The 14,772-nt window shown below is 59.2% G+C and overlaps 2 protein-coding genes across 6 annotated transcripts; both read right to left on the reverse strand.

The window, feature by feature from the left end:
* Positions 1 to 325: 325 nt before the first annotated feature.
* On the reverse strand, positions 326 to 6,339 carry LOC102942717 (membrane-spanning 4-domains subfamily A member 4A). The gene is made up of 7 exons (XM_007053079.4): positions 6,198 to 6,339; positions 5,483 to 5,666; positions 4,227 to 4,343; positions 3,449 to 3,505; positions 2,097 to 2,252; positions 1,172 to 1,291; positions 326 to 765 (listed from the first exon to the last, which is right to left on the reverse strand). The coding sequence occupies exons 2-7, from the start codon at positions 5,606 to 5,608 to the stop codon at positions 670 to 672; spliced, it is 672 nt and encodes a 223-aa protein (XP_007053141.2). The 5' UTR covers positions 5,609 to 5,666; positions 6,198 to 6,339; the 3' UTR covers positions 326 to 669.
* A 1,424-nt stretch (positions 6,340 to 7,763) lies between these two features.
* On the reverse strand, positions 7,764 to 14,300 carry LOC114018980 (FXYD domain-containing ion transport regulator 5). 5 transcript variants are annotated; one of them, XM_037882714.2, is made up of 10 exons: positions 14,135 to 14,294; positions 12,809 to 12,872; positions 12,178 to 12,234; positions 11,795 to 11,872; positions 11,020 to 11,073; positions 9,029 to 9,091; positions 8,876 to 8,911; positions 8,710 to 8,784; positions 8,363 to 8,411; positions 7,764 to 8,283 (listed from the first exon to the last, which is right to left on the reverse strand). In XM_037882714.2, exons 1-10 carry the CDS (start codon positions 14,138 to 14,140, stop codon positions 8,259 to 8,261), a joined length of 507 nt encoding a protein of 168 aa, XP_037738642.1. In that variant the 5' UTR covers positions 14,141 to 14,294; the 3' UTR covers positions 7,764 to 8,258. The 5 variants fall into 5 exon arrangements, with proteins under 5 accessions (XP_037738642.1, XP_037738641.1, XP_043390970.1 ...); XM_037882713.2 differs by having other exon boundaries at positions 12,166 to 12,234; XM_043535035.1 differs by lacking the exon at positions 8,876 to 8,911 and having other exon boundaries at positions 14,135 to 14,300.
* Between the last annotated feature and the right edge of the window lie 472 nt (positions 14,301 to 14,772).

The raw sequence follows: 14,772 nt of genomic DNA on the forward strand, positions 1-14,772 counted from the left end.
GGGGTGCCTCATGGGAACCCCTCGCTCAAATTGCCCCCGATTTAGAGCTCTAAACCTACCCTGTAGCCCCAAGAGGAACACCAGCTCTCAAGGCAATCCAAGTTGCCACATGCACGTTGCATGCTGCCTTTATCTCAGCACTGAGGGTCTGTGCCATGCACTGAGTTCACCTGTTCTCAGCTCACTGCCTTTATCTCAGCGAGTTCACCTGTTCTCAGGTCCAGCATTTTGGCAGCCCCTACAATACCAGGACCATGCCTGGGCTGCCCCTGTCCCTTCGCCAAGTCAGGGGATCCTGATGAATAACAGAGGCAGAAACTGGGGCTGGTTGTTCATATGAAACACGTTTATTGGGTGTGGGGAGATCAGGGGTGAATGCGCAGCAGAGAGGAATCAGATCCTGTCGGCAGGGGAGAAGAAAGAAAGAAAGAAAGAAAGAAAGAAAGAAAGAAACTGTAATTTGCCACACTGTAGCCTCGCACCGTCCCTTTAAATCCCGCAGCAGGAAGCTGTCACACCGTTAGTGTAGATGGCACCATCAGGAGTGAGTCCCAGTCGTCACCATCCACAATGCTGGCCCAGATACTGCGCTGCCCCCTGGGGGCCATTGCAGGGCCGGCAGCAGCTCTGAGTGGTTGGGGTCGGTCAGCAGGTGGCGTGGGGCATGGCTCAAGGGGTCTGGGTGTCCTGGTAAGGGGGTGGGGCTTTGGGGGGGTCACTGGCGAGGGCAGCTGGAGGCCCCATGTTCTGATAAATCACCACAGACTGGAGGGAGAGACAGGAGGAGAGCATGAGGGGCAGCCCTAGGGCCAGCCACTCCCCTGCCCCCCACATTCCCCTATACCCCCTACTCCTCCTTCCTGCCCCCCACATTCCCACGCAGCCCTATCGGGCAGTGCACAGACACAAATTGTTCATGGAATAACTCCCCTAGGGAAGTACGGGGGCCGGGCCGGGGGAGGTTCCTATATCTGTCAACTGACTTAAAAAGAAGATGGGTTGGACAAATGTTTCACACACCCAGGGATAGAACCCAGGAGTCCTCACCCATGGCTTTAACCTCTAGACTTCACTCCCTTCTCTGAGCCTGGGATAGAACCCAGGCGTCCTGGCTCCCAGCCCTCCCCCCCCCAACCCCAAGACCCCCGTCCCCTCGCACAAAGGCTGTCACCGTGTCGCTGTAGCTGTCCCGGCAGAGTGTTTTGCACCCGAAGGCAGCACTGGAGATGGAGACACAGAACTCCAGGATGGTGAAGACCAGGAGAATCATGACCACCCCGAACATGGTATCCTGGCCAGGGAAGATCCACGAGGGACTGACTGAGAATACACACAGCGCCCCCTGCTGAGCCCCCACTCCTCACACTACGGCGCCCCCTGCTGAGCCTCCTGCTCCTCGCACCACAGCGCCCCCTGCTGAGCCCCCGCTCCCCACAGCACAGCGCCCCCTGCTGAGCCTCCCACAGCACAGCGCCCCCTGCTGAGCCCCCGCTCCCCACAGCACAGCGCCCCCTGCTGAGCCTCCCACAGCACAGCGCCCCCTGCTGAGCCCCTGCTCCCCACAGCACAGCGCCCCCTGCTGAGCCTCCCACAGCACAGCGCCCCCTGCTGAGCCCCCGCTCCCCACAGCACAGCGCCCCCTGCTGAGCCTCCCACAGCACAGCGCCCCCTGCTGAACCTCCCGCTCCTCGCACCACGGCGCCCCCTGCTGAGCCTCCTTCTCCTTGCACCACGGCGCCCCCTGCTGAGCCTCCCGGTCCTCGCACCACGGCGCCCCCTGCTGAGCCTCCCACAGCACAGCGCCCCCTGCTGAGCCCCCGCTCCCCGCAGCACAGCGCCCCCTGCTGAGCCTCCTTCTCCTCGCACCACAGCGCCCCCCTGCTGAGCCTCCCGCTCCTCGCACCACAGCGCCCCCTGCTGAGCCTCCCACAGCACAGCGCCCCCTGCTGAGCCTCCCGCTCCTCGCACCACGGCGCCCCCTGCTGAGCCTCCCGCAGCACAGCGCCCCCTGCTGAGCCTCCCAGGTCACAGATAGCACCAGTGCCCCCAGCTTCGTGGGGCACAGCTGGGCAGGCCGAGGGGGCAGCCGGACTCACCGTGGGCACTCGGGAGGTCGGCGCGCAGGACTTGGACTCCTCGATCCAGTAGCAGGTTACTCCCGGGTAGTACAAGACAAACGAGAACGAGCAGATGATGATCCCCACTCCGGCCACTATGGCGCTGAGGGTATTCATAGCCAGCATGCCCTTCACCTGGGGAGGAGGCATCAGAGACGTGGGGCTAGGAGGCCCAACTATGTCGTCCACACACCCCACACCTCCCACCCCTGCATCTCCCCAGCCACCCTCCTGCCCTTGAATCCTCCTGCACCCCTCCAGACGCCCTCAGCCTGTGCCCAGCCTCCACGGTACAGCATGTCGGTGGAGATTTTAATGTCTAGCGAGACAAGGCTGATGGGGGCCCAGCTTCCGCTGGGGAAATCATAGAATCATAGAATCTCAGGGCTGGAAGGGACCTCAGGAGTCATCTAGTCCCACCCCCTGCTCAAAGCAGGACCAACCCCAACTAAATCATCCCAGCCAGGGCTTTGTCAAGCCGGGCCTTAAAAACCTGTAAGGAAGGAGATTCCACCACCTGCCTAGGGAACCCCTTCCAGTGCTTCACCACCCTCCTAGTGAAAAAGTTTTTCCAAATATGCAACCTAAACCTCCCCCACTGCAACTTGAGACCATTACTCCTCGTTCTGTCATCTGCTACCACTGAGAACAGTCTAGAGCCATCCTCTTTGGAGCCCCCCTTCAGGTAGTTGAAGGCTGCTCTCAAATCCCCCCTCACTCTTCTCTTCTGCAGACTAAACAATCCCAGTTCCCTCAGCCTCTCCTCGTAAGCAAGCCAGCCTGCTCTCCAGAGCTCTTCTTCTGATCCTTGTTACAATCTTCAGCCCGAAACAGGCAGCTTTCAGCCATTCGTGGCAGTTTTCAGTGGCAACGTTTTGGGCTTTGGGGCAATTTTGAGTAGACATTTTTCATTTTCCCTGCACTTTTTAGCAGCTTCCAGCTACAAATTTGCTCTTTTGGGGGCAACTTTTGGCAGCCAATTGGCCATTTTCAGCTGTGTGGGGTGGGCTGCTGTTTTTGTCTGAAAAAACTGGGGGGGGGGGTTTTGGTGGCTGTTTTGGGCTGAAATTTTTCAATTTTGGGCAATTTCCCCCTGGAAATTCTTCCTTTCATGACTGTTTTGGGGTAAAATGTTTCAATTCTCAGCCGTTTGGCCAGTTTGGGGATGGGAATTTTCAGTGTTGAGAAAAAAGTCAAAAGTTTCCATTGGAATTTTTGGTGAATTCTCCCCCCACCAATTTTTCATGTTTCAATTAACTTTCCCCGGGGGGGGGAACCCCAATATATTCCAACTGGCTCAAAAAACAGGGGACAGAAACCTCGTTCCTTACCAGTGAGATCTTGGGTTTCTTGGCAGCCTCCACACAAATGAACCCTGAAAGGATGTACTGGAGGGAAAGTAGAGATGGGTGAAAGCTGCTGCCCACTCTTCACCCAACAGGTGAGACCATCCCAGTGCCCCCCACTCGCTTGGTGCCTCAGTTTCCCCTTTATGCATTAGGTATATTGGCATTCCCTCCCTCACAGGCAGGGTGAGGATCAATACACCGGGGGAGGGGGGGAGTCACACATTTCTCATGCTCATTACACATCTCAGAGGCTCCCTCCCCACCATGCCAAGGGCCTTATGTGTCCCCCACTTCCCCTCCCTTCCATGCCAGGGGGTTCTGGATCCCCCCATTCTTGCCTTTCCCCCCATGCCAGAGGCTCTGTATGCCCTACAGAGACTCAGTTGAAGATGGGGGAGGGGTCCAGGTGCTGCGGGGATCGGGGCCAAAGAAGCACCTGTGATAGGTCGGGGCTCTGCACAGACACACAGCCAGTGGCCACCCCAAGGACTCACAGAGGGGACATGCGAACCCGCCCAGCAGGCCAGCAGCAGATCAGGGGGCAACCCCCAACTCTTCTAGCCCCATGGCCGGTGCCCCAGTCGCCACTCCGCCACCCCTGGCAGTACCAGCGGGCTTCCAAAGACCATTGGTCATGCTCCGGGAAGCCGGGTTCAGGGCACGGTGCTGGCTGGCTAAACCGCCCTACGGAGAGGATTCCGAGACAATGTCCTCCTTGTTTGCACACACACACCCCGAAGCCCCCACCACTAGGACTTACCAGGATCCCAGTCCAAAAGGGGGTCCCCACCTTTATCACCACTTGGTGGTGGTCATTCGTCAAGGTCAGGATGATGCCAAAAGCTATCTGCACAATGCCCGTGAGTATCTGTGTGATCTGCAGAGACACCATGGGGCATGTTACTGGCCAGGAGCTGCATTCTGGGGAACTTACTACATGGTTACTCAGTCCCTACTACACGGTTACTCCATCCCTACCACACGGTGACACAGTCTCTACTACAGAGGGTCTCTGTATTTTGGCTAGTCATTCATGAGAGGATAAAGCCTCTAGACGGATCCTCAGGAGACTTGTGTTCTGTTCCCAACTCTGCCACTGGCCTTACCCTCCCTGTGACTCAGTTTCCCCACGATACCTCATTTGTAAAGTACTTTGAGATCAACTGATGACAAGCGCTACTAAGAGCTAGGGTTGATAATTATATGGCTACTTAGTCCTTACACTACTTAGGCCAAGATTTCCAAAGGAATTATGCACCTGAATGCAGATGTGTGTCTCTTGGGCTTGACAAAAGTGCCAGAGCTAGGTGCCTAACTCCCATTGACTTTCCATGAGCTGCAGGCACCTAGGTAAGTCTTGGTAAGTCCCACTTGCGCCTCTCTACCTATCTAATCAACTTAGATATGTATCTACTTTTGTTTTCGTCTATATTTCCCATCACCTTAGTTTGGAAGTAATGGATTAAAATAATGTAATTGCATCATGCTCCCAAGTGGAACATTCCTAATGAAAACAGCTTGGAATTAGGACTCCTGGGTTCTATCCCCAGCTCTGGGAGGGGAGTGGGGGTCTAGTGGGTTACAGCAGAGGAGCTAGGACTCCTGGCTTCTATTTCCAGCTCTCATAGGGGAGGAGGGTGCTCAGAGGGTCAGGTCTTGTACATCCTGACCCTGACTCGCTGTAAGTCTCCAGTCAGGCACCCACCTAGCTCTGTGCCTCAGTTTCCCTCCCTGTATTACAGAGATAATCATCCCCAACCACATTTCTAAGGCACTTTGGGATCCTCAGTGCCACAGCACTATACCAAGGCCACACATGACAGCCTGTGGCCAAGGACAGGACCCCCTGCACCTAAAAGCCTGACTGTTTTCCGTCCAAGCTAATCAGGCAACTACACCCAGCAAGGGCAGCAGCCACCTCCTGTTAATGGCCCAGCCAGCAGAAGGAGTCGGAAAGGCTCATTGTGTTCCCCTGGGTCCCCTTCACAGGTCAGCCTCTGGCTATGCTGGACTCACGCCCAGAGCCAGTGGCTCCCCCTGGTAGAACTTCCGCAGGGGCCGTGGTGGGGCAGAGGAGGCTGACGACTGGGCCTGGGGTATGATCTGCGTCAGCAGGACGACTCCGGAGGGCCCCGCCTCCATGAGGGCAGCAGGTGCCTATTCCCGGCCTGTGCAGTGCTGACAGGAGCCGTCACAGCAACTAAAAGAGGGAGAGGAAAAGAGAGAGAAGGAGGGGGAAAGAACGAAGAGTCTCACATTTAGGATGAGAACAACTGGGATTCAGGACTCCTGGGTTTTCTCCCTGGCTCTGGGAGGCCGGGGGGGGAGTCTAGTGGTTAGAAAAGGGATGGTTGGGAGCCAGGACTCCTGGGTTCTCTCTATGGCTCTGGGAGGGAAGTGGGGGCTAGTGGTTAGAGAAGGGAGGGTTGGGAGCCAGGACTCCTGGGTTCTCTCTATGGCTCTGGGAGGGGAGTAGGGTCTAGTGGTTAGAGGGGGGGTGGTGCACAGAGCCAGTTTTTCACAGGAAACCTTTCCCCTCCCATCTCCGCCTGCCCGCTTGCTAGCGGATCTCTCCCAGGCCTGTGGTGGGAGGGCATCAGAGATGGTGACCCTCCCAGCCTCCGTCTGCCCCAGCCCCAAGGCTCGCAGCCCCCCAGCTGCTCTGTGGCTGATGCACCCCAGAGAGCGCCCCCCGCTGCCCAGTGCCCCTGCTATGCTCGGCTGTACTTGCCCTGGGCTCCTAGCACCCCCGGCCGCTCCTGCGGGCCCCCGCAGCTCGGGCTGTCTGCCTGGGCAGGAAGTGGCTGGGCCTGGTGCCCAGCCAGGGAGGGAGAGGAAGAGGGAGAGGCCCGTGCGAGGGGGGAGCCAGTGGCCTCTGGCACGAGGATTGAGCAAGGGCGGATTTGGCCCTGGTACCTCCAGGCCAGCCTGGCAGAAACACCCAGCCCAGCAGCAGGCTGGGCACAAGCTGGTGCCACGGGTGAGCGACCTAGAGGAACTGTCCGGCCGCTGCCTCAGGCCTGCAGCCCGGTGGTTTGACGGCAGGTCAGGGCTCGGGGATCAGCCGAAAGGGGCCGGGCCTGGCGGGCCAGGCCACCGAGCTCCCAGCGCGGCTCTGCCCTTTGGGCCATGTCGTGTGCGGAGGTTTCCCAGACATGCGGGGTTGGAGGGGACCTCAAGAGGGCCTCAGGGCCAGCGCCCGGGGCCAAGTCAGAGCCGAGGGACCCCTGAGTGGCCCTGACAGGGTGTGTCCAGCCCGGTCTTAAAACCCTCCAGTGTCACGGTTCCTTGGGTAACCTGTTCGGAGTGTCCCAGCTGTTCTTTTGGCAGCCGCTAAGTGTCTTCCGGGTGCTGACAAACAACAGTTGCATTTGTGGGACCTACCTGCTCTACCCGAGGGAGCTGCATCGCAGTGCCAGGCGAGCCGTCCTCGTGAGCCGTTATGTGCGGCTGTTCCCCGGCTGTCCCACCCCTGAGGCGGCTGCATCCCAGCGCTGGGAAAGCTGTCCTCATGCGGCTGTTCCCCATCTGCCCCACCCCAGATGTGACTGCATCTCAGTGCTCTGCATACCCAATCCCAGCGTTATGGGTCTCAGATGATTTGTGCAGAGGAGTCCATTTCTGTTGCAGGAGTGATGGTGTGAGTGAAAGCCCCATGATATTAACCCTCTACTTTCCAGTCCTTGACCCTGAACAACAGGCCCTACCTCTGGAGTGGAGCAGCTGGGGAACAGCCACACATAACACCCCATGGGGACAGCTCACCCAGTGCTGAGATGCAGCCACCTGTAGCTCATTATCTGAGCACAGTTCAGGCCTTGAGCAACCAGCACAGAGCTGGCCCCACCCAGGGGGAAATTCCTGCCCTTGGTTGTTTTCATTCACTAAAGCCCATGGCAGCCAACTCTCTGAGCCCTTTGAACTGGCCTGAGCTCAGCGAAGTGCTAATGGAGCCCTGCTGTCACCAGAAGGGGCAAGATCTACCAGTGCTCCCCTCCCACAGCCACAGATGGAACCCAGGAGTCCTGGCTCCCAGCCCCTGCTCTCACCCACTAGACCCCCACTCCCCTCCCGGAGCCAGGGAGAGAACCCAGGAGTCCTGGCTCCCAGCCCCTGCTCTCACCCACTAGACCCCCACTCCCCTCCCGGAGCCGTGGATGGAACCCAGGAGTCCCGGCTCCCAGCCCCTGCTCTCACCCACTAGACCCCACTCCCCTCCCGGAGCTGGGGATAGAACCCAGGAGTCCTGACTCCTGCCCCCGCGCCCTGCTGCATGAGAGGCTCACAGACACTTTGCTTCCCCAGAGGGAGTCATTTAATGTCATCAAAATACAACACAGGGCGACCGGCGCTCAGAGACGGGTTGGGGGGACAGGGATGCGGGGGACAGGCCAGGCACAGGCTGGAGACTCGGATGTGGGGGATAAGGCCTGAAGGGGGGACAAGGATGGGAATCCAGGCCAGGAAGGGGGAGGGGACAGAGATGGGGGAACAAGGCTGGGAGAGGGAGGGGACAGGGATCGGGGGACAAGGCTCGGAGGGGGAAAAGAGAGGGATGGAGGATCCAGGCTGGGGAGTCGGCTGGAGGCTAGAGGGGATGGGCGGGGGTGATCTGAGCCAGGGGTCTGATAGACAGATCACAGAGGAGGGAGCCGGGGGCACTCAGCAGTCCTCTGGTCTGTGCTGCTGGTTCTGCCCCAGCCCCCATCAGGCATGCAGCATCGCTGTGGGGCTCCGAGCCGGCCCCTCCAAGCAGTGTCTGGCCCCCAGGCATCCCCCAGCAGGGCATGCCTCAGAGCCGCGAGATATCGTAGGCGCTGTAAGGAAAAGGAAGAGGGGCTTAGGGGGGCTGGGAGGACCCTGCAGGGCCCAAGAGAGGACAGGGGCGGCTCTCACCTCCTCCGCTTCCGGCCCCCACATCCAGGGAACTTCCCGAATTTACCACCTGGGAATGGAGAGAGAAAGAGTGTGAACCCAGGTGTCCTGGCTCCCAGCCCCCAGCCCCGCTCTACCAGCCAGACCCCACTCCCCTCCCAGAGCTGGGGAGAGAACCCAGGCATCCTGGTTCCAACCCCACCCCACACTGCTCTACCCATCAGACCCCACTCCCCTCCCAGAGCCAGGGAGAGAACCCAGGCGTCCTGGTTCCAACCCCACCCCACACTGGTCTACCCATCAGACCCCACTCCCCTCCCAGAGCCGGAGAGAGAACCCAGGCGTCCTGGCTCCCAGCCCCCACTCACAGGTGAGGATGAGGATGCCCAGGACGAAGAGGATGGCGGCGGCGATCAGGCCCCACTTGCGCAGGGAGTGGTAATCTGAAAGGAGGGGGGAACGGGGTGACTGTGAGGGGAGTGAGGTGAGGAGCAGCACCCCCTGCTGCTCGGGGCAGGGACAGCTGTTACCCACCGTAAGAGAAGATTTCCTCTTGGCTTTGGCCGGCTCCTGCGGGGGCAGAGAGAGAATTACCCAAAATGCCTGGCTTGGGGGAGGGGGGGAAATGGGGCAGGGACCTTTCCCCTCTGCAGGACTCCGGCTCCGATCCAGCCCCGGGGCACTCACCTGATCTGGCCGAGCTTCCATGCTCTCTGCGGCTCGTTGCCTTGGTCTCAGGCCTCTTGGGGCCTGGAAAGAACAAGTTCTGGAGTGAAAAGGATTCAGAGACCCCAGCTGAGACCTGCCCTCCCCACCAGCTACCTCTGGGATGGGGCACAGGGGGGCTGGTCATCCAGGGAGCCTGCACCCAGTGCCGAGATGCGGTCACCGCTAGGGTGTGACGTGAGGGAGCTGATTATCCAGAGACCCCCTCGCCCAGCCCCAAGATGTGGCTACTTCTGGGGTGGGACATGGTTATCCAGGGAACCCTCACCCGGCCCTGAGTTGCGGCCGCATCTGGGGTGTTACCTGTCAGCTCTATGTTCTTGGGAAACCAGGGTGCAGTATCCAGCCTGTCTGATTCACGAAGGACCCCCCACCCCCCAGCCTCCACTTGAACCAAAGCTGATCAGAAGAAAAACTTACAAAAAGCAATGAAAGGGCCGTGGGCGACACACCTACAGCCCTCCGGACAAGGGTGACAGGATTAAGGAAACTCCCCTAGCCTTGTTTGCATGGAAGATGGGACAGGGAGGCATCGCCCTTAGCATACAGAATGGAGAACAGAGATTCCAAGGCAACCAGAAAAGCAGGGACGAACTGCATGATGGGGGATCCCTGCTCCAGATGTTAATGAACTCACACCTGCACACACCCAGCTCAGCCGTTATCAGACCAATTCGAGGAATAAATCCTTGATTGGGATCCGCAATACTGAACCTGCCTAATTGCACTGTGAGCTCCCTTGAAGGAACACTGCCCATAGCCAGGAATGAGCAGTTCCTATTGTCTAGCTTGAACAAAACAATTTTGGTATCCTCCCTTGAGCCACCAGTTTACCCATAAACAAATCTAGTGTTCTCCCTTGAGCCATTGTTCTTTCCCTACAAAGACCCCGATCCAGGCTCAAGGAAGTGCTCTGATGCCTGGATCCAACATCTGCATCAGTTCCATTGGGATTTCATCGTCTCCTGACGGATCATGCTGGGGGCTCTGCCTGGCTCCAGCACTCCGGACCCCCAGCTACCCCCACCACCTGGGAACCCCGACCAGTTCAAGCGTCACGGAGTGGCGAGAACCCAGCTCTCACTCTCTCTAGGTGCAGCCTTCTGACCCTGACTTGTGTGATCAGATTGAAGCTAGATGCAATAATGTAACTCGTTTGTTTGTTTGGCTCCCCTTGTATGGTTATTACCAGGCAATAAACAACTTTTAAGGTTAAGCTGGTTGCTTCCCTCTCTCTCGCGCTCTCTCTCTCTCTCTCCTTTTTGGCTTCCCCATTCGCTCTGCAGCAACGCTCCTCTTACCTAAGCTAAAGATCCCTGCAGCACCCCAAAATCCTGTGGGGTTTGCTCATCAAGTGGGTTACGACCAGAACCACTGTAACGTGGAAGTGGGGATAGGGATGTGCTGAACCTGGGGCATAGGAGGGTGACAGCTTGGAGGTGCTGCTCGACCCAGCCGGCTCAGGGGTGCTCTGTTCCGGTGCGGTGCCCGTGGCATAGGAGGGTGACAGCTTGGAGGTGCTGCTCGGGGACAAATAAGGGGTCAGTTTGGGAGTCCTGATTGACCCGGTCCGCTCAGACGTGCTCTGCTAATGTGTGTGGGTGTGGGTGGGGGTGTGGGGGTGGGTGCACGTGTTCATCTGATTCTGGGGCTGGAGGAACCGAGCCGTGGGGAACGGAGGACCTGCAGGGTAGCTCCATTGGGAGGGGACTTGCAGCAGGGAGAAGTAGCGCTCCATGTGAGAACACAAGTGACACAAGCCGTACATGGATAGAATTACAGACCCCCCCCCCGAAGCGTAACCCTAATAAATGAGTATACCCCAAACTAATGGGCAAATCTGGTAACAGGGGTGGGACGTGGGGGGCTGGTCATCCAGGGAGCCCTTGCCTGGCCACGAGTTGCGGCCACCTCTGGGGTGGGATGTGTGGGGGGCTGGTTATTTCTCCTACCTGAAGTGGTTGTGCTCATGCTGCTGGAACTGGAGCCTCCAGATCCTGTGGTGACTGCGGGGAGATGAAAGGAGGGTGGGACTCAGATCTTGGACCCTTCTGCCCACCCCACCCCCAGCTCTGCCAGTGCCCCTCACTCCCAACCCATAGTCCTGGCTATCCCAGCCCTGGGATTCCCCTCAACAGCTTGGCCGGTGCCCCTCATTCCTGACCCACAACGCCCTGCTCTCCCAGCTGGTCCTTCTTCCATTTTTAACGTCCCTATCACTCTTTTCAGGCTGAGCTCTTACGTGGGGAGCTTTTCCCAGCCAAGTCACACCTAACTGGGGTTTTGCAGCTAGGGGAACTGGGGGGCACATTTTGGGGCAGAGCAGTTATGTGCGGTATGATTGGGGAGATGGACAAAGCCCTGGCTGGGATAATTTAGTTGGTTTTGGTCCTGCTTTGAGCAGGGGGTTGGACTAGATGACCTTGAGGTCTCTTCCAACCCTAATCTTCTATAATTCTATGATTCTATGACTGGGGCTACGTGGAGGCGATCTGGCTTGGCCTGGAGTGGGGTGCTCCCACAGCTGGTCACCCGTCTTCCACGTGATGCCCACTCCCTGCGCTAGATGTGTTCCCCCCCCTCTGCATCTTGGTCTCCAACTGGCCGTGTCATGCAAAGAAAGAACTGAGATTAGAAACAATGGATCAGCCACCTCTGGGGCGGGGCAGCTGGGGAACAGCTGAACATAACGCCACACAGAGATGGCTGCCAGGCACTGATATTCACCTCTCAAATCCGAGTTGGGGTCGGACGGGGTCACGACGCCAGAGTCCTGCCCCAGTTTGGGCCTCGGGGTGACGATTGCTGATGAAGGATAAAAGCCTCCGTGTGTGTGTGTGGCAGCTAGTCTGTATCACACACACGCACACACGCACACCCCACAGCACCGGGCTGATCCCACACATACAGAGCGCCCCTTCTGGGTCCCAGCCCGCTCCCTGCAGCACAGAGCCCTCTGCTGACCGCCCGCTCCCCGCAACCCTGCGCCCCCTGCTGACCCCCCACTCCGCTCTCGGCAGCACAGCACCCCTACTCACTCCCTGCCCTGTTCCCCACAGCACGCCTGTCCATGCCATGGGCTCTGGGCTGGCACTTACCCCCCTGCTCACCCGCAAGGGTTGTCTCAGCCAGCAAAGTCATCGCTACGACATCCTTCGTGGTGTTATCTGTGGGAGCAAAGGGCTGGGTGGGAGACTTCGAGTGCTGGGTGGGGGGAGCCCCACCCACGCTTGTCCTCAGCCACCCAGCTTCCATTGGGTGAGAGTGTGTGTGTCCCTGCTGCCCCCTGCTGGAGGGGACAAGCCCTGCTCCGTGTGTGTGTATGCACGCGTGCGAGCGGTGCACGCTGCCCGGAAATAGACCTACTCTGCTACACATCATATTCCCTGTACAGCGCCTGACTGAGGGGGATTCCCCTTTCTACCCCTAAAGAGAAGGAACCTGAGACACAAAGAAGCAAAAAGACATGCCCAAGGTTACGCAAAAGGACAGAAACAGAGGGGGCAGAACAGACCCCCAGGAGCCCTGACGCCCAGCCGCCCTGATCTAACCACTAGACCCCATCCCCTCCTAGAGCTGGGATAGAACCCGGAAGTCCTGGTTCCCAGCCCCACTGGTCCCTCCTACAGATGTTTCCCAAGACAGGATTTCCTGGTCAGTCAAGGGGTCTGGTGCCCCAGGGCTGTGGGTGCTGGTGCTACCCAGGGTGTGGTGCCATAGGGAAAGGCAGGTGACACTTACCTTGCTGAGCCAGAACCAGGCCCGGGACTAGGCCCAGGAACAAGAACAATATGGAGATCTGGACCTGCAGCAAAACCAGAGCGATTCAATTGTCCTGGGCTCTGCTGTTACCCCTCACTCCCACCCGCAGCCCCCTGCCAGCCCCTGAGCCCGCCTCCAGCTCTGCCAGTGCCCCTCACTCCTGTCCTGCAGCACCTGCTAGCCCTGCCCGGGGCTGAGCTGCGCCACTGTATATATTTATATATACTGAATAGGATTAGCCACGAGGGGCTACTAAGGTGACCGACGTGTGTGAAACATTTTCAGAGCCTGAAAGTCCTGGAAGGAGAGACGCAGCCGTGCTGGGGTGGGGATGGGGGGGATTTGCCTTCTTGATTTATGAGCTACTGGGGGAGCCGCTGGCCCTAGCGATGGGCTCAGGCTGGCAGCAGACTCAGGCAGCATCGCCACACCGGCCACACCCGGGGCAGATCTCTTCTCTCCCAGCGATGGGCTCAGGCTCCTGGCTGACTCAGGCAGCATCGCCACGCCGGCCACACCCGGGGCAGATCTCTCCTCTCCCAGCGATGGGCTCAGGCTCCCAGCTGACTCAGGCAGCATCGCCACGCCCTGGGCAGATCTCTCCTCTCCCAGCGACAGGCCCAGGCTCCCAGCTGACTCGGGCAGACTCATGTTTGATCCCCAAAGCCGAGAGCTAGAAATGCCATCCCTCCCCCCCCACACACAAATCAAACTCTGAGGCAATCCCAGGGTAGAGAGGAGAACCCTCCACCCTGCATGGTGAACAGCCCGGGGGTGGGGGGGGAGTCAGGCCAGGCTGCGGGGGGCTGCTCTGATCTCAGGGCAGGTGAATGCCCTGGAACTCACACTGGCTCCCAGGGGCCTGGTGAATGGGCCTCACCCGGGGACTGGACACGGCTGGCTCACAGGGCAGATGATTCAGCTGGGGTGGAGCGTGTACAGAGACAGATAGAGAGACAGGGACCGGATGCCATGTCGGGGGATGTAGGTCTACAACCGTTAGCTGCGGCCCCATATGCACATCAGCCTGGTGGCCTGGTTCCCATCCCAGGGGCCTCCCCTCTCCCCCGCCCCTTGCCGGCCCCTCTTCCCCCCCGCCCCCACGCGGCCGGGACACCTGGTTCCCATCACCAGCCTGCCTGGCTCCCCATGCCCCTCCCCACTCAAAGCCCCCCCTCCTGCAGCCGTGACCCACCGGGGTTACACGTGGCAGGAAGTCGGGGCCATGGTGCTGGATTGGGGGCACAGCTGGCTCTGATAAGAGCCGGGGAACCCAGGCGTCCGGAATGGGGGGTGGGGACTCACCCTCATGGCAGCAGGCGCTGGGACGGTGTGTGAGCAGGAGTGGGAGGGCAGCTCTCGGGCGGCAGAACAAGGAGGCCTCACAAGTCATTTCCTCCCGCCGGTACTTCCTGCAAGGCGCGTGTGTGTGAGAGAGACCGTGTGTGTGCGTGCACTCAGAGGACTGTTTGTCTGCCAGTGGTGTGGCCGCAAAATGAAAGGGAACCCCGAGAAGTGGAAACGAAGAGGCAGAGAACTGCCCTGCCCCAGAGATGGCTGCATCTCAGCACCAGGCAACCCTTCCCCATACAGCGTTATGTGCAGATGTTCCCCAGCTGCCCCGCCCCAGAGATGGCTGCATCTCAGTGTGCTCAATTCCCCCCTCCTTCCCCCCTGTCATTTCCTTATCTCCAGGGAGCTGGGCAGGTGGGGATCCGGACTCTACCCAGCCCCACACAGCAGAGGGCTGCCCAGCAGGAGCCTACCCACTGGGATGTGCCCTGGGTAGGCGGGGGAGATTCAGGAATGGGAGCAGGACAGGAGGTAGGGCAAGGCTGGTGGTGAGCCCCAGTGCATGTTGGGAGTACCACTCCAGGACCAGTGCATGCTGGGAGATCTGCTCTGAGCCTGGTGCATGCTGGGAGCTCTGCTCTGATCATGGT

The sequence above is a fragment of the Chelonia mydas genome, chromosome 24, assembly GCF_015237465.2.
Source record: "Chelonia mydas isolate rCheMyd1 chromosome 24, rCheMyd1.pri.v2, whole genome shotgun sequence".
Lineage (NCBI taxonomy): Eukaryota > Metazoa > Chordata > Testudines > Cheloniidae > Chelonia > Chelonia mydas.